General features: G+C 49.3%; 1 protein-coding gene across 3 annotated transcripts in view; it reads left to right on the top strand.

Moving 5' to 3' along the window:
• The first annotated feature begins 1,388 nt into the window (after positions 1-1,388).
• GFRA1 (GDNF family receptor alpha 1) overlaps positions 1,389-19,167 on the top strand; it is a 396,539-nt gene continuing 378,760 nt past the window's right edge. Inside the window, exons 1-3 of one of the 3 annotated variants that reach the window (XM_078643889.1) lie at positions 1,389-2,992; positions 8,650-8,949; positions 18,959-19,042. In XM_078643889.1, coding sequence (XP_078500015.1) covers positions 2,950-2,992; positions 8,650-8,949; positions 18,959-19,042 — 427 coding nt within the window. In that variant the 5' untranslated portion in view covers positions 1,389-2,949. The remainder of the gene's footprint in view (positions 2,993-8,649; positions 8,950-18,958; positions 19,043-19,167) is intronic. The other 2 variants (XM_078643890.1, XM_078643891.1) reach the window with 2 other exon arrangements.

Genomic DNA, 19,167 nt, shown 5'->3' with positions numbered 1-19,167 from the left:
TCGGCTGGACTGCATACTTTGGTGCTGGAAACCAGGGTTCGAGCTTCGTCGCGACCACATCCTAAATCGCTTAATCTCCCCGTGACTGAATGTGTAATGTAAATACTGTGCTCATGTAAAGCGCTCCAATACCTTTGGGTGGAGTTCGCGCTATATATGCAACAACAAAAAAACTCAGAGGAACAATTAGGTCCTGATGAGGGATGAGGCTGCCACTGCCGGGAACAGTGAGACACACTCATGAAAGGTGCCAGTCACTTCCAGGAATACAGCAACTCTCAGAGGTTCTTGTCATTGAAAGGAAAGCATAGGCTCGGATTTGAGCTGCCAGTAGCATAGACTCTAAGGTGTGTGCTGCTGGTGGACGGGAGGAAGCACGTGCAATCTCAGGAGAGGTGTTGCGCTTAAGGAAACACGTGCATACTCCCCAGTCACTCATTTGCAGAAAAGCATACACTCTACTCTGTGAAATGCGCTCATGCACCCTAACAAGAGGCGCCTCGCGCTGACAAGAGCACAAACACACTAACGAAGGGGGCGTGTCACTCGTACTATAATTCAACCCGTATCTCCCGACTCAATATGAAAATATTCATTCTAATTTTCTAATAAGATGTGTCTGCCAGTAAGCATGCATCCTCTGATGAGGGGCGCCGAATATGAATATGTCCACCCTACTGAGAGGGGGCAATCGCAGATTAAGATCAGTTTAAGAGATGCCATATCAATTATCGGCAACAGGCGCTCTGAAATTTCACAGCTCAATAAAGAAAACTCGATTTTTCTCTGGTGAGGCACCAAGACTCTAGTTACTAGTACAACAACCCACACCTTTCGTAACAACGACCTCTTCAACTGCCATTCACAAAATAGAGGAAAGCCTCCCCTCGTAACTTCCGATCTCTCGCGTTTCCCAGGTGCACGGGCGTGTAGCTCCTCAACTCCAGGATTCGTTCTTTGCATTCTGGGATCTGTTGTCCACATTAGTAATTAGATGACGAGGACTACAAATCCCAAGACGCAGAGAAAGCTCCCTGCCCAAACTGTTTTATTAGCCAAGAAAAGAACAATCGGATAAGGGTTATGATTTTTTTTTAACAATACTCCTTTAAGAAACAACACTATGTGCACAATGTATTAGACTATCGGTGCATTAGCCTGGTAGCATAAGCTCGAAGTGAGTTTACTTAGTGATTCGTATTTGATGTACACTTGTACATATTGTGTCAACCATTCCCCAGCCCTGCCGGCCTCCTGTTCTTCAGGCAATTGGTTCTGTTGGTGGCTCACTTTCATTTTATTGTAGGCATTTAGTTCAGCTGGTGCCACGCTGAGCTTTTTTGTGCAGACATTTAGTTCAGCTGATGGCTCACTTTGCTTGTATCTGCGCCTGCTTTGTTCGGATCGCGGCGCACACACTTTGTGGACCAATAGCTGCCCCCCCCCCCCCCCCCCCTCAATGCTTCTTAATTACGCGTCCCTGGCATCACCACTGAACGCCGAAAAGACGAATCTACTGGGATTGTTGAATATTGTTTTGAAATACTCTGGAGAAATCTCAGCTTTGGAGCTGGAGACCCCCGTGAATCTAGGGAGACCCCTTGTGTGCTCCTCCCTGCCAGGGAGGCTGCTGGCCCGGGTCACCCCATCTGCTGAGGGGCGGGGCGGCATGGCCCTGGGGGCTGCGGTGGGCAGCGGCAGCTCTGGCTCTCACAGGGGGAGAGGGTGGGGGTAGGGCAGCGCGGAGTGCAGGTTTCTTCTCTCCTGGCTGTGGGCTGAGGGCGCAGCAGCGGGACCCGCGAGCACTCTCCGCCGGATGCGCAGCGGGACAGGGGCTGGATCACTCTCTCGCAGACCGAGCAGGACTGAGCGCGATCTGAGATCACTGTCCACCAGACTGCAGGCGGAGCAGGACAGGGCACGGGCAGAGCTCACTCTCCTGCGGGATACAGAGTAGGGGCGAAGATTACTCTCCACCAGGCAGCGGTCGAGCAGGGCAGGTACCTGGGCAGTGATCACTGTCCTACGGACTGTATTGCATGCGAGGAACTGAGTGCAGGACAGGGGCTTGGATCACTCTCCACCAGCTGTAGGCGGAACAGGACAGAGCACAGAGATCCACCAACCCAGGAATGGACAAGGCTACAAAGTAGGCGGGCAGGACTTGAAGAACGCTCTTCGGAGCCTGTGGAGGAGAGCTGGGCAGGCTGCAGTGGAGGATAGGAGCTGAGAGCACTCTCCACCAGGCTGGACAGGACCCACGCGGGATACAGGGAAGCACACTCACTGAAATCACTCTCCACCTGGCTGTAGTGGAGGACAGGAGGATTCACTCTCTACCGGGCTGCTGACGGAACAGCGCAGGACCCGAATCCCCCCCCATGCTGGATCCACAGAAGGGCACTAATATCACTCTCCACCAGGCTGCAGACGGAGCAGGACAGGAGCTAAGACCAGTCTCTGCCACACTGCACTGGAGCAGGGCAGGACCGGGTCTTCCTCCCCAGCAGGCTCCAGGGAACGTTAGGGACTGAGGTTACTTACTCTCTACCAGCCTGCAGCGCAGGACGGAAGCGGGGTTCACTCTCCACCAGGCACAGAGGAGAAGGAGCTGGGAGTGAGTCTCTGCCAGGAGCTGGGAGTCACTCTTCAGCAGCGCGCGGGAAGAGCGGACCAGGGCTCCCTCGCCAGCAGGACCGGGCCCCCAAACACCGCACACCTCGACCTGCGTCTCCCGGAGGAGGCTTTCTGGCATTGGATCGGGAGTGCCTCCGGGCACAGGGACCTGCAGAGCGGGCAGAGCTGGCGCCGGGACCCCACTCTCTGCCCACCCCATGGATCTGAGCTCGCACCCCTGGCAGGATTGCTCCCGGACATCTGGCTGCTGGTTTTAATTCACTTGGCTTTTTTTTGTGTGCTGTGGCGGGACACCCCGGGACACACCGCAAGATGCTGCGCGCCTCCCTCGTCTTCCTGCTGCCCCTGATGATGGGTGAGTGACAGCAGCGGCTCGCGCGGGCGGGCGGTGGGGGCTGAGGTGCGCGCCGGTCCCTGTGAAGTTAGTGCTGACAGACAGCCGCCTGCTGCCTTGTTATCCCACCTCGAAGCATCCTTTCGGGACACATATGCGATGTAATGTCAGCCAGAGGCAGGGATCCCGCAGCAGCGAAACTTCAGTCATCTCTCGGCTCCGTCCCGCGCACAGACCCTAGAGCTGGGTGCGGGGAGAGACGAGGCGCGGGAGAGCGGAAAACCCAGACAGAGAGCACGATCGAGAGGGGAACATTCAAAGAGAAGCTATTAGAGGCACCGGCGCAGGTGTAACACGAAGGCACAGGCCCGTGCATGGGGAGGCAGACATGGATGGGTGGGCCTTGCAGAGGGGCGCACCTTGCAGAGGGGCGCACTAGGAAGAGACTGACCTCTAGGTGGAATCGGTTCACATTAGATTACCAGATAGATAGATCAGACACACGGGAGATAGATGGGGGGGATAAAAGCAGGGACGGGTGAATGGATAGATGGATTGGTGAGCAGTTACGAAGGAGAACGATTTGACATGGGTACATTGACAAACATAAAAACTTCTTATGACTTTATACTTGGCCTGCAATGTGTGTGAATGGATTTCATTGCACTGTAAACACTAGAAGGACGTGTTTGTGTGCGTGCACATGCGAGGGACATGTGCTTGGTCTGTGCCAAAGCCTGTCCCCCTCCAGGAGCTCTGCGCTACATTCTGTCTGAAACACTCCCAAAAGATTCCTTTGCTCACGACAGCCGTGTGTGCTCCTGTCTGTTTCCCGATATGTGCACGTCGCTTTTCGCATGTGTGCACGTCGCCTGTCTTATCACCCACAGACTCCCATGTACGCGCGCCGTTCTTCTTTTTGCATGTTGGACTGCTTTTTTCATGCGTACACGTTCACATACCACTGCCTCCTACGTGTATACATGCTCCTGATTACTGTATTTCTCTGTGCTCTCGTCACCACGCCCTATACTCCCATACACGTGATTAACTTCTACACTCCTGTATGTGCACGTCAACACTTCCTATGCTCTAATGTGTGCGCCTCTTATATTCTTCTGTGTATACCTCACCTTTACGCGAACCGCTATATGAGCACACTTCCCACTATACATGCGCATATCAGTGTCTCCTGTATGTGGACATGTTACTTAATCCTGAGCGCACGTGTACCGTCTTTTATATTTCTGTATGTTCATACGCTACTGTCCCCCATATGTACACGCTCTGTCGCGCAGAGGGTTGATATGGCCCATAATACAAAAAGTAAATGTATCCCCTCTTCCTTGCTCTGGTATTAAAAACTAATATAATTGGGGAGCGGTGGACCCATAACACCTACGTGCCTCGGTGCCACTGCACCTGCTGCACCATCCATAGCCACGCCCCTGACCATTTCCTGTTCGCGTGCATGTCACTGTTTCAGATGTTCCTATGCATGCACACGGCACTCCACTACTTCCTTTTCTACTATGTCTGTGCATGCTAGTGAGTCGTATGTCATATGTGTACACCTGCCACACTTAGGTATACGTTTCCTTCTTATAGATGCTCACTTATCTTTGCTTCGTGTGCCTAGGTAACCATCTCCCAGAGGCATAGTTGGGCACAGGTCACTGTCTCCTTGCTGGCACTCTCTGACCTGTGTGTGCACACGTCATTGTCTCACATATCCCCACGTGTCTGCATGCAGCCTCCCTTCACCTAGGTCTACTGAACGGGCACGTGCATGTATGTGCAGGCCGCTTCTCCTTTGTGTGTACTGTCCTCTGCCAGCTATACACATGCCGATTTATCAACATATTCTTTACATCTACGTGTACCTGCATCTCCTGTGCGCATGGAAATGCCTCGTATTTCTTCTTTCACCACCCGTGCTACCAGATCACACACCACTGGCTCCTAAATATTTACACGTCAGAGTCTAGTGTCTTTGCATAAGAGTAGGGCACAGTCTCTTTACATGTACCTGTCAGCCACACTGCTGTATCCGTGCGGGACACCTCTTCCTACATGTGTACATGCCACTGTCACGCATGTACATATTTCAGTATGTCCTCTTTTTCTGCTGCGCTCCCCACGTGCACAACTAACTGTACGTGCCCCCCAAACGTGAACATGTCACCACAACACCTATAAGTTGCCATGTTACCGGTTTCTAATCGTGTGCATGACAGTTTCCTGTTCCTGCCGGCGTGCGCCCAGTCCACCACCAGGTCTGTTACCCGGTGGCGCTGGAATCATTGTTAGAGTGGGGGTGCTGGGCAGTAACGCCACCTCACTGTAACTGGCTGACGAAAAACATTCGAGTAGCGTCTTCATTGTTTATCCTCCATCTAAATTATTTCAAGTTTGATGGGGTGCTGCAGTACCTCCCCAGCGCGCCCGCTGCCACCCCTCGCCCCCCCCTTCCACTGTCCTCCCATTTCTGCACCCCCTGGAACCGGTATGCAACGTTTACAACGACATTTTTACAACACACTACCATTACAACGCAGGTATTACCACGCATACCATTACAACGCATTGCGCTGGGGGGCGCTCTAGGGTAAGTAATACGTTTAATTTTCTATCCAACACCTTCCCTAGTGTCCACGGGGACTGGAGTTGGAATAGAAAATTATACTTACCACTATTCAGCACCTCTAAGCGCTATGCGTTGTAACGGTATTCGTTGTAAATACCGCGTTGTAAAGGTATGCATGGTAAAAGTATGCGTTGTAACGTCATACATCCCCTGGAACCACCTCACCGAGGTCCGGCCCCTCTGTGCCTGCGACGCGCGCCCTCCCGAATCTGCCCCCCAACACACACCAAAATATGTCCCGTGTTCTGTCACCCCCTCTCGTGTCTGCCTCCGGGTTCACCCCTTCTGTGCAGCTCGCCCCAAACCCATGGTCTCCAGGTGTGTCGTCCACCCCCCTAATCGCCTCCACCCACCCAGAGGTTACACTGTGACCCCCCCCACTGCCCCTCATCACCTCCGCCGAGAGGTTGCACTGTGTCTGTCCCTCCCTGCAGATGTGTCGACCACGCCCTGTCGCCTCCGCCCAGAGGTTAGACCGTGACAAGGTGGGCAGGGAAGGGAAAGGAAGGGGAAATAATGAGAGAAGTTAGGAAGGAGAGGAGGAGAGTGAGAGACAGAAAGGGGGGGGGGGGTTGAGCATGACACGGATGGAGGATCTGAGAGGCGGGGGAGATAGGGAGGCGAGAAGGAAAGACGAGAGAATGAGGAACTCGGAGACCTGTAATTCACATCAGGGTAGCAGGTGCAGTGACACCAGGGTCCAGGGGATAATGAGTATATACCAGTATTTTAATACCATCTGGGGCCTAGTTTCACTCCTTGCACGAGGGCCCAGGAGCCCCAGAGGTTGCTCTGCGTACCTGGGGCTTAAAGTGGGCAGAGTGGGGTCTCAGACCAGCTGCAATTAAAACAGACATTGTAACGGGCCTCTATCGGGCCCTATATTAATGTCCTTAACTTTACTGGCAAAAACACTGATCGATTTATCAAAATTTTATTGTGAAAATTGTTAAGTCAGTCCATGTCAGCGGTTTAGATCCTGTTTGCTTTTCACAGGTTTTATGCACCCACAAAGAGTGCCAGCTATTTCCAGGACCGTTCATGTAGGACATTACTCTCGTATAGCGCATGCTTCAAAGCCAGCCCTCTATAGGTGTTTACAGCGGGCCAAGACTGAGAGCTCTGGCTGGGTTGAAAGGAAGCACGAGTTTCTGACAGTCAACATTTCTGCCAGTGCATCAGTGGGTCACACAAGTCTGCCGAATACATGGGCATCCAATCCTCGGCCTCTCTGAAGAGCGCCCAGGGCAGGGGTCTCGTATTCCAGTTGCAATTGTGATTCTGTGCATATGTGTGTGAAGGAGGTAAACAGTTTCAAAATATTGACAAGGCGAAAGTAAAAGAAAATGCACAGGTGGGAAGGGGCGTTGTGTATGTGGGGGCTGGTGAAGGGATGCGATGCACAGAAGTGCATTCAGGAGAGACTGAAAAGAGGGTGCAGAAGAGGAAAGGAAGTCTAAAATATGCAGCAGCATGAGATCTGGAGATAACAAGGGCTACATGTGTACCATAGAGTGAGCATAATGGGAGTGATTTGGACATTCGAAGGCCACTACCCATTCCACAGGCCCCAATAATGTTTAATTCATAGTCGCTCACATTTGTAATATAATTTACAACAAAACTTATCTTGAACAAATAACAACCATTGGCAAAACCAGCAGTCCTTCTGACTTTGTGTATGTAAGTTGTATTACATATATAGGATGCAATACAGAAGACTCAGAGGACCTAAAATACTGGTCGGGTGGCACAGTATTGGAATCAGAAAAGGATGTTTACATGTTTAAGCCACACCCCTAATTACACATGCCACGCCCCTTTTAGAGACCACCCACAACGTTTTCATGCCACTTAAAGCCCTGTGTGCTCTTATTGTCCTCTCTTGCCCCCAGCCTGGTGCTCACAGGGACCATGCAGCAACAACTATGATTAAAAAAAAACTCCTAGTGCTCTAACGCCTTAAAATGTAACACATCTAAGTTGAGCACCTCTGGCTCCAGCACCCGCATGTTCTAGATGTGCAGCCTGCAGTGTCCCACATCAGCCTTGGAGGAGAGCCCTGTGCGCAATAAACGCATGAACTCTAAAAACGCACCCCAGTTTCCCGACACTCTGATGACAGCTGCCTCCTTTTATCGAGCTGCAGCGCCTATGCATGCTACCTTCAGGCAAAGGCGCTCACTTGTGGCGCATACTGACTCACACAGGTGTGCAGGGTCCTGGCATGCACCACACCATGCGCAGGGTTGCTTAGAACAGCCCTGTGCAATAGGCCACTTTAATAGCGGGCAATAATATACACACCGTGTCCAATGTGTTCTTTTGGGTGGGGGGGGGGGAGTTGGAGGGGGGTTGCTCACGAGTACCGCAAGCAAACTGTCCAAAACCAGTGGTGTGGTCACTTTATAAGCCGAGGTACGAAGTCTGTCCGCATCTTACTTGCAGTGCATAATTTAGCCAGCACCCCACACAGTCCGTGAAGCGTGGTGGTCACTTACCAATAAGGGTTTCGACGATGTTTTCATCATGTCCGAGGTAAAGCTGCCCGGCGGCCCCTGTTATATATAAAAGCGCGTGCCACCATACTGTCCTCGCGTGCAATCTGTGCCAAGTCTCCAGTCTGCTGCCAGCCACCGCGGTGGCCCTTCCTTTGCACTGTTCGTCTCCCAGCAGGAGTTGGGATGACTCTCCCCCACCCACCTGCCCACCCTTCAGTGCACACATTGCCTACCACAACTGGAAATCACACACAAGATAGGGACTGCCAAGGCCATTATACCTGCGCAGTTTGCCAGCTACTTTCGAAACTTCAGGCCCTATTCGGTCCCTAGGTTAACCCTCACATCAGTGCGATACACGGGCCGGGATTTGAAGTGTGGGTGTCTGGGATGACTTTTACTGCTTGTTGCTTGCTTGTCTCGAGCCCTGTGTCTTTGTGTTTGTTTTGAACTCTGTGCCGATAGCTTTCAGCCGCTGAGCGCCTTGCCGTCGTTGTGCCCTCTGTAAGCGCTTTCCCTCTCTCCCACAGACGTCCTGCTGTCCGGCTCGGAGGTCAGGGCCCTGCCGGCCGCCGGCGAGCGCCTGGACTGCGTGAGGGCCAGCGAGCAGTGCCTGAACGAGGCGAGCTGCAGCAGCAAGTACCGCACGCTGCGCCAGTGCGTGGCAGGCAAGGAGGGCAACTTCAGCAAGGTGGATGCCAAGGACGAGTGCCGCAACGCCACCGAGGCGCTGAAGCAGAAGGCGCTATCCAGCTGCCGCTGCCGGCGCGGCATGAAGAAGGAGAAGAACTGCCTGCGCATCTACTGGAGCATGTACCAGATCCTGCAGGGTAGGTCTTTCCGCCAGGGCGCGTCCATTTATTCATTCAACCATTCATGCATTGCTTGTGTTCATACAGACCTCTGGTCTCTGTTGTGTGCTAAAACTGCCTGTAACGGGGATATTCAAATGAAGGAAACGAGGGTGGGGTTGGCACCGAACGAGTAGTCCCACTGAGATATGTACAGTGTAGCCTATAGAAATATGTGACGCATTGATTGAGTCAGCAGTGTGGTGGTTGAGGTAGCTCAGCGAGCAACATGTGTTGCTATCACACAACTCGCTGGCTCTTATTTGCTAGGCTCGGATATGACATCATTTCACCCCAAAGCATCTTATCCTTTTTAATGGGAGTTGAGCAACTTTTGGCAAAGGTGTTGCTAATTGCGGATTTGCTTGAAAACATCCGCTAAAATGACCAAATCCGTTCTAGTTTTTCACCACTTTACTAAAATTCGACTCCCCGACAAAATACTCCAGCCAACACTCAAACATTTCAATCAGTTCACGAACAAGGAACCAAGTGTGCCCGGGCACTGCTTCAATCGGTGATGCGCTGGAGTGAGCTCTTGTTTGGTCATTTCCCCCGCACCACCATTAACAGGAGGCCCGGTCTTCACCCTCCCTCACAACACCCATGGGGCTTCACTTTTGCGCAGGAGGGTGGGTCGCCGCCTCCAGCCCAGTGACAGCTGGTGCAGCCGCCACCGCCGCCCCTGGCAGCTCACAATAAACTCACGTGACCCCAGGGGGGCATCTGCCTGACCTTTTGTAGGCCAGATTGGGCATAGCGGTATCGTAGCAGGTGGGGTACCATCGTAAAACCGCCTCTTTAGCAAGGGGGAGGGGTCAAGTGATGTGAACTTCAGCCAGCCTGGCGGTGGCACGTGTACCAAGGGGCATCTGGAGCAACACTTGAGGTGAACACCTGACACGGACAGCCCATGTCGCGACCCAAAAGCCCGCAGAGAGCCATGACACACAGAAAAGTGCCAGCCTCTAGAAAAGTGCCGGCCTGGCTCACCTCGGGCCACTTTCTAGAAAACCGCACATATGTTTCCAAAAGAAACCTGCATCGCTAGCTACCTCAAGTGATGTGTTTGACAATTCCCGCGTCTATCCAGACGACATTTTGTTTTTCTTTTTGTTGCATTGGGTCTGTGAGCTGTTTTAGGAGTCTCCTCAAAGGAAAATAAACAAAACAAACAAATCCTCCATATACCTAGTGATCTTAAGTGAAAGGTTTTAGACAGGCCTGTCATTGACACGACTAAAAAAACCTCTTGGTCATTAGTTATAAAGGGGAGAGCTGGGTGGGGGCAGGAGGTCGGGAACCGCCTGCAGAAGTGAGCTAGTACCGCCCTGGCAAAAATGATGGGGAAACCAGCCCCACTGCAGGGGGCCGCGGCTAGAACGGGCCTAGCTGGGTCACGACGGGTCTCCCGACTGTGGAAGCCCACCTCCCCCACTGCAGTGGTGCTGGAGCAATGCTTAGAGCAGGGGAATTGAGCAATAATGTTACCTCTCTAAAGGTAATAGAGGTATGTGTTCATGCCTACAGCATCTGGTATTAAACGCCGTGGGATAGTTGGCAGAGCTTCTTTGAAAATACAAATTGAAACATTTTAAGGACCCTTTATTGATCATCTAATAGTCATTATTGTTATATGTTCTGGAGGTGCAGCAACAACCCCGCACCCCAAGTTTAATCGCCGCTGGCCTACCGGGGAAACGCCGAGCCTGACTGACTGCCCAAGACCACTTTACGAAGCCGTTGCATCTCGTTTCTGCTAAAACTGAAAACACCAGAACTTAGCATCGCCCACTGCGAGCTGTCGAACGTGAGGTTCGATTGTTTATTTACATATGTTCGTCAGTGGAGCGTTTACACCGCACTGGCTGGCTTCAAGCCGCTGAAGCAAGCACCCAGAGGAGGCAGAGTTGTGATGATAGAAACCCGGGGGTTTTCAGGAGGTTGCGGTTCGAGGAGGTCTCTGTCTTCGAGCCCCTTCACCTAGTGCTGATAAACGCCTCCGGTTTACAGAGCCAGCCACCCACCCAATTAAGGGCGCAGGAGCCCCACGGGAAGGTTTACTTCCCAGTTACTCAATCGATGCTTCTTTGTCCTTTCTCTTCTCCCACACATTTGAGCGGCGCCCACGCACACAGGCCCTTGTGCTGGGAAACATTTCTGCGTTGAAAGGCCTCGTGGCATCAAGTGAGCCCTTTGGCCACACGGTTAACGTGCTCATTTGCGTCACCCCTTCCTCTAGAAATCTATAATGTCATGTGACAGAGTGTCTGTACCCCCTCAGACCACCCCCTTCAGAGCCTGTCAGTCACGCAGCACGTGCCCTCCACGTGAGCGAACACAGGCCGGCGCCGAAGTGCACTCAGACCCTCGGTCAATGGGGCCTTTTACCGCCTGAGTGTTGGGCCCTCAGGGCTCCTGGTGGGTGGGAGCAACATCTGCTTCCCCCCACACCCCCGGCCTATCGGGACGTCATTATCAGGAAGATTCCCCAACCTCATCATCTAAACTAAACCCCTGCTTGGTGACTACTTTACCTCTCACGCCATAAACCCGGCCTCTTGGCACGCGCCAGCAAAGGCAGAGCAGAGCAGCAGGACACGCGAGAGCACGTTCTAGCGCCAAGAAGTGCTGGTTCCACGGACCACAATTTTAGTTTGTTTCTAAGCGCTCCAACTTTTGGCACATCATAGCGCCGTTGCATTACAGGAGATTGAATCTTGCCCAAGATAAACGTTTTCAGTACAGGGGTAGGCTATCATTTGAACTCGGGTCTTCAGGTGAATCCCAAAAAGCTCATTATAACACATCTCCTCTAAGCGCGCTATGTGTTTGCTGCCCATGATACTAGCATTGTTTTTGAAAACTTCACAAAAGAGCTGGAAATGTGTGATGTACAAGGGTCTTCGCCATAGCCCTTCCCGCACCATCCGAGCTCGACCCTGTCCTTAAATGTTGAAATGTGTCCACTTTTTATTCCCCTGGTCAACAAACCTACACAGTTTCAAGCACACTGACAGCACGATGGGCCAGATGCACACTACATTTTGGAAGCATAAGTCTGAATTTCGGTTTAAAAAAGTCAAAATCCAGTTTTCTCAACATACCAGCGATTTGCAAAGGGTGAAACGTCTGCTATGCATGTTGCAGTGTCAGCTGCAGGTTATGCAACAGCCTTCTGGCTTCCAGGTGTTGAGAGTCGATGGGGACTGTGTGTGATTAGGAACATGTAGTGCGAAGGAGATTAACAGACACAAAGCTACAACACTGTGGGCCTTCACAAACATTTGCAATACCCTTTCCACTCTGTCCTCCCTCCCTTATAACTGTATAACTTAGTCCCGAGTGCAGTGGCATAACACAACTTGAGAGGCCCCCCTGCAAAGTGAAGGGAGGGCCCCCCACATGCTCTGGACCTAGTCAGTTGCTCTCAGGCCCGCCCATGCACAGTACTGGAGAGGGCCCCCCTCGAGCTCGACCCCTCTGCCTCCTGCACCACAGGCACTATTGTTATGCCACTGCCTAAGTGGCACAGCATGCCCCCTTAACTCCAATTTGCACGGGCTGTGGGGCAGCCTAGGAGGGGCAGTAAATGAATGTAAAATGTTTAACATGCACAAAAATACATTTGAAAAATAAATTTTATATTTTATTTTTGCCTAAGCCTGCATGTGGAAAACCTTCATAACATGGAGACTTACCACACAGGATATTACCACACATTTCCATCAGGAACACGTTGACTTTTTTGTGATTTGGGTGAAGTGGAATGCACCTCCGCAATGCCTAGTCGCATGCCACAGAGTTTGGGATTGAAAGTGTTCTTGTGAACCAGGCCATAAGTGATGGAGAATCACTTCTTGGTGTATGATCATAGCACAGTCATGGCTACAAAGTATGCAGAACAGTGCAATGTTTGCTAATCATTGGAAGAAGTGGTAAGAAAACTCAAATATCTCTTAATTATAAAAATCTTTCCAACTTTTGCTCTGGGCCGTTTATTGAACAGATGCAAGCATACTAAACTACAACATTCAATGAACAGCAAGAACTTTTCAACATCTTTAAAGAATTCTCCAATTCCTTACTGCACAAACATTACCCCCTCACAGGAACTCTGGGACAACCTTGCAAATGTCTTCCACAACAAAATCACCAACATCTACAGAAACCTCAAAACCCCAGCTTAAGGCCACCAACCTCACGGGACACCGCCTCAGTCCACTCAGGGGCTCCAACCAACCCATGCCCTCAACCTGGGTGAAGCCAGAATCAGCTAGGTACTCACCACCTTATTCAATACCTCAAGTGCCATGGCCACCTTTACCAAGAACTGGAAACATGCAGAAGTCAACGCCCTACTAAAGAAATCATCAGCAGACCCCAGGAAACTCAAAACTACAGACGGATCTTCTTGCTCCCGTTCCCAGTCAAAGTATTAGAAAAAGTCATCAACCAACAACTCTCCTCACATCAAGAACGGAACCTCCTACTCGACTCCTCCCAATCCTGATTCTGCCGCAACCTCAGCTCCGAGACAGCCCTCATAGCAGCTACCGATGACATCTGAGTCTACTCAACCGAAGAGAGACTGTTGCTCTGTTCTTCCTTGATCTCTTGGCAGCGTTCAATGTGGCCTCCCACCACATGTTCATCCCAAAGGCTGCACAACATAGGCATCCAAGGAGCCACTCTCAGATGGGTCACCTCTTTCCTTATCAGAAGAACGCAAAAAGTACACCTCCCCCACCCTTCACCTCCGAACTCAAGGAAATTATCTTTGGAGTACCCCAAGGATCCTCGCTCAACCCCTCCCTCTTCAACACTTATATGACACCTCTGACTGGCATCGTCAAAAGCAACTAACTCAACAGTGTCTAGACACCCTTAGGTAGTAGAGCGCTCCTAAAGTTACATTTTCATTACATTTTATTTCAACATCATATTCTATGCTTCCGACATACAACTCATCCTCTCCCTCTCCAAAGACACCACCATGACCAACTTCCACAGCTACATGATAGACATTGCCAACTTGACGAAGGGCAAATGCTTGAAGCTCAACACAGACCGGACAGAGGTACTGATCTTTTGAAACAAAATCTCCCCATGTGGCGTATCCTGGTGGCCTTCAGAACTTAGACCTACTCCTACACCCACTGATCATGCTAGGAACCTAGGCATTATACTGAACAACAAGCTAACCATGAATACTCAGGTCCGACCTGTCTCCTCCTCCTGCTTCTTTATCCTTTGCATGCTTAGTGAGATATTCAAATGGCTACCCCAAAGCTCAAGACTTATCTTCACCCAGGCCCTCATCTCCAGCCTAATGGACTAAGCCAACGCTCTATATGCAGGGATAGAGAACTCCCAGCCAGTCTCGTCCTGCATCTCCCTAGTTGTACCTACCTATGGGAACTCCACTGGCTCCCTGTACAAAAAAAGATGCCAGTTCAAGCTCCTGACCCACACATAAAGGACCCTACACAACTGCGGACCTGCCTACTTGAAGCACCGCCTGAACTTCCATCAGCCCACCAGACCCCTCAAGTCCACTTCCCTTTCTCTAACCCTCACCCCCCTGTATCCGATGTAGCAGATGCAGAAGTCGCTCCTTCTTCTACCTAGCAGTAACGAGCTCCCCTTTCATCTCTGGAGCTCCCCATCTCTTCCAGAGTTCCAAAAATTCCTGAAGACCTGGTTATTCGACTAATCAACTGGACCCTGCCAGCGCCTGGATACCCTCACGGCTGTCCGGAAGCACTCTAAAAATCTACTGATTGAATGAAATATGCACATGCGTGAGAAATTTAAACAAATTACTGATGCAAAATGAACCAGAAAAACAATTCAGGTAACATAATAGAAATACAAATATGATTGTGCTTGCTGCTTGTTTCATAATAGGTTTTTCATGAAAGGCTGGACAAGCATATCTAGCTTTTTCTTAAATTGCTTATTATTGTACTACTGCCTAAATGTGCCTCTTGCATAGAAGCCAATGCACAGACATTGAAAAAGGGACAAACAGTAACAACCATGAAAAAATTACCATTGCATAACATGTTTAATCCTATCCTTTCTATTGACGAAATGGGTAAATAGGACGTGAGATTTATGCATCTTCTGCCTTCTTTTTATGTGCTTGAGTGTTTATTCTCAAAGTGTAGTAAGTCTGGGTAAAAATGCATTAGAATAGTTAATGTTCATCATTGTTTAGATTTTTGGAAACCTTTGGGGCCTATGTCTGGAGACTGAATTTCTACATTTATATAGTGTGTAAGATAAAGTGAATGTCCTCTATGCACTGAGAAGGATATCATCCAATTTACCAGAGCCAGCCACTTGCATACATAGCTGTCCCATGACATATTAGGCAGCACATGGCTCTTCCCAGCTTGCCTAATATGATTAAACTAGCGGGGGTCTCACTGATAGGTGTCTACTTACTTTTGGATTTGCATGCTACACCAGACCGTGTGGGAATGGTAAACGCTACCACAATTCTCACAAAAATGGCTGAAACACAACAGCTTTCCCTGAGGTGGGCACAAATGGCCAACATCTGATAAATTGGTGAACTATTTTGTTTAATAACTATTGATATCATCGTTACTAGTTTAACACTGCAGTACAATCTATAGTCATCCCGCACATAGATTACGGTAGCACCGCCCTCTGCGGGCTCCCCCTAACTACAACGGCACCCCTAAGAGCGTCCCTTAACGCCGCAGCGAGACTCGTCACTGGCTCAAAAAAACACTTGCATATCTCCCCGGACTTTAAATCACTGAAATGGCTACCTTTTGAAGCCAGAATACAACTGAAAATCGCTTGCATGACACACAAGGCTGTGCACCGGAATTCACCCGCCTATCTCACTCAAAAGCTGACAATCTCGGGTGGCTCCCGAACTACTAGAGGCACAAACAATCTTTTGCTGAAACCTCGAAGATTTCGGAAGGAAAAAACTTATAAACGCTCCTTTTCAGGAATGGCACCCAGGATCTGGAACTCACTCCCTCCGGAAACAAGGCTCATCTCCTCCGAAACAATCTTTAAGAGGGAAGTTAAAGCGATCCTCATGGCAAAATACACATGATCTATTGCTCCGTATCACTCATGAATCTGCCTTGTAAGTCCTTCCCGACCCTGGTCTACTGTGCCACCCGTGTTATCGAATTACTTAACTGTATACGCTCACTCTTTGTATTTTGTTATAATGTTTGATGCACCTGGTTGATTATGTATATTGTTATATTATTGATGCACCTGGTTGACTTTGCACACTTTACCCTCTCCATCTCAACGTTCCTTACTCCCCTAATACTCTCGCACCTGTGGGACTATACACCCTGCTCACACCTACCTCAACTGTACCCACCTTTAAACTCTAAATATTCTAAACACGCTTAAGCAAGTATATGCTCCTTATTATTGCACTTTATACTATTGACGCAATTGTCTGTCTATACACTGTGTACCGACACTACCTCACCTGTGACCTACCTCATGTCCTTTGTCCCACCTATGTAACTAGCACCTTGTACCTAACTACCTCATATATTACTCTGTATATACGCTTTATTACATTGTATTTTTTATCCCCATGCCCTTGTAAAGCGCTCTGATATCTGCAAAGATCTTGTTCGCGCTATATAAAACTTTCAAAATAAATAAATAAATAAACATAGATGCACCAGGTGAGGAGTAGACCCGCCGAAGTGTGTTACAGTGGTTGACATACTAATTTGCCTGCTCTGGCTATAGCTGTCCGACTTGGGAAGAGGTGTGGCGCCGCGGCCAGGGCGACTGACGCTGGAATCTGGGGACCACGGTTCGATCCCCGGCTCCGGCGGCAGGTTAGCCCAGCACCATGTGACTCTGGGCAATAGCTTGCTTAATCTTCCCGACGGCCCCCAGCGCCTAGAGACCCTTACGGGTGATTGTGCGCTTTACAAATGCGGACTTTATAATTGCAGTATTTCTTAAAGTAGTACTTTGAAAGAGAGGCCACAAAGCACTGCAGGGGCATTTGGTTAATTTTCAGCATTGAGAATAAGCATTAAAAACAAAACATGTTATTCATTGCCAGGTAATAAAGTAGCCCAGGTGGTTAAAGTCCATGTGGCGTAGATATGCACACTGCCTCCGCTCGATGGCTTCCACCCAGCTGTGGTGATTCATCTCTTCCTCTTTCTGTAGTCTCGTCACACTCAACAATGGTAATAAATAGCATGTTACATTCCATACACCTGCCCATATAATTCTTATATATATATATATACACACACATATACATACATTCAGGGCACAAGTCGTAAAAAAAGAAGTGGGGGATGCTGTCACCGGAAGTGACGTCACAACAGGAAGTGACGTCACGAAAGGTGCCGAGCTCCTCGCCCCAGAGAGGCCAAAGAGTGAAGTCCAGCTGTTTGGCAGGGGGGACGGTGTCCCCCCGGTAAAATAAGTGGGGGGACACCATCCACCCGCGTGGTACTCCGACTCGACCCCCTGCATACACTCACACACAAACACGCATATATACATCAATGCAAAGATAAATAGACTGAGAAGAGAAAGAGATGATTAGCGTTTGACAAAGGAAGAAAGAGGAAACGACTTAATCGTAACAATGCCTCATGGACCTCAACACCATTGTTCATGAGTTTACCATCACTCTCATTATGTGTTTTGAAGTCACAGCTGTATGTGCAATAACATTACAAATGATAATTATGTACATAAATCTAGGGCTGTAGAGAGACTGGTAAACAGATGGGCAGATACACATACAGGTGGCCATATAGACCGATGGATACAAAACTGGACAGACAGCGATAGATCCTCAGATGGCTGCTCTAACAAACAGCACAATACCCACATGCATAGTGTGTGCAGAGGTCGAAGTGGAAAGGGGGACGGCGGAACAACGTTCCCAACCTTTATTAAATTGAGCTCAACGGCTACCATACTTTTTGTTTAAAGAGCCACCGTCCCAGAGCGGTCCAGTTGCCGCAGGTTGAAAGGCTCTCCTATATTGTGAGGTGAGAGAAGGGAGAGGCAAATGAAGAAGCAGCAGCTTTCTCTCCAGGGTCCCTGCTCCTCAAAGACAATGTGTGCAGTTGTTGAATCCGCACATCTAAAGGCTGCTTGGGAACCAGTGTTGGCTGTAATTGATAGAAAAAGAGATTTGTCGTTTTAATCAAAACCTATAAAAAAGATTTGCCCTAGGTACAGTCAGTGTATTACCAAAATATTACTTTTGAAAACACTGTAAATGCTTAAACACAATCTTTCTGCACTTTTTGCCACATCCTTTTTACACTTAGACACATTTCTTACAGAGTGTGTAATACATTTTTGTAATCTAATAACATATAGTCACAGTGTTTTCAATCACAGGCTTGGACCTCTTAGCACTGTAAACATGCATCACTATTTCCCCAGTGCGCTGAGCAGGATTCAAATCAGTGACCGCCTGGTTACACCCAGAGACATCTGAAGTCATCGCATTAACCAACTGAGCTTTCTTACAAGCAAAATGCATTTCCCACTTGTAAAAATAGGTTGCATTTATCTGTGTGTGCATTATGTTTTATGTAAAGTTACCTTTAGGTGACAGACCAACAAAATAGTTGCAGAATATTCTGTTCTTTTTAGTGCATCTCTGACCCACCCCCACACTCACTGACCACGCCCTCATTGCACTCAGGATCTCAGTTCACATACTTTTCTTTATGCACCTCGACCTCTGATGATGATGTATGTTTTTCTCTATAATGACCTGGCAAAGGTTTGTATTTAAAAAAAATCTGTTTGATTTGCCTAGTTTTCTCACACCTCTTTTCTGTACAGTGCTTTGTAAGCCCATTGGGAGGAATTGGACTTCATAAGACAAATAAATATGCCCATCACTGCCTATATTCTTGATGAAGTTCTGATTGCTCAAATATACTTAGGTGACTTTGTATGTTTCCTGCAGGGAATGACTTACTGGAGGAGTCGCCTTATGAGCGGGTGAACAGCAGGCTGTCCGACATATTCCGTCTAGCACCCATCACATCGGGTAAGAAACGCCACTACTGTGGACTGACATCTCAACTTTTCTTAAATGTGATCTCTCGCTACACAAAGCATCATGTGCGCTCCGGTGTCAAGGTGCATTTGACCAGTATCTGAAATGTACTTAGA

Source organism: Lissotriton helveticus, chromosome 5_1, assembly GCF_964261635.1.
Source record: "Lissotriton helveticus chromosome 5_1, aLisHel1.1, whole genome shotgun sequence".
In the NCBI taxonomy this organism is placed as follows: domain Eukaryota; kingdom Metazoa; phylum Chordata; class Amphibia; order Caudata; family Salamandridae; genus Lissotriton; species Lissotriton helveticus.
This window is presented reverse-complemented; position numbering and strand designations above follow the sequence as displayed.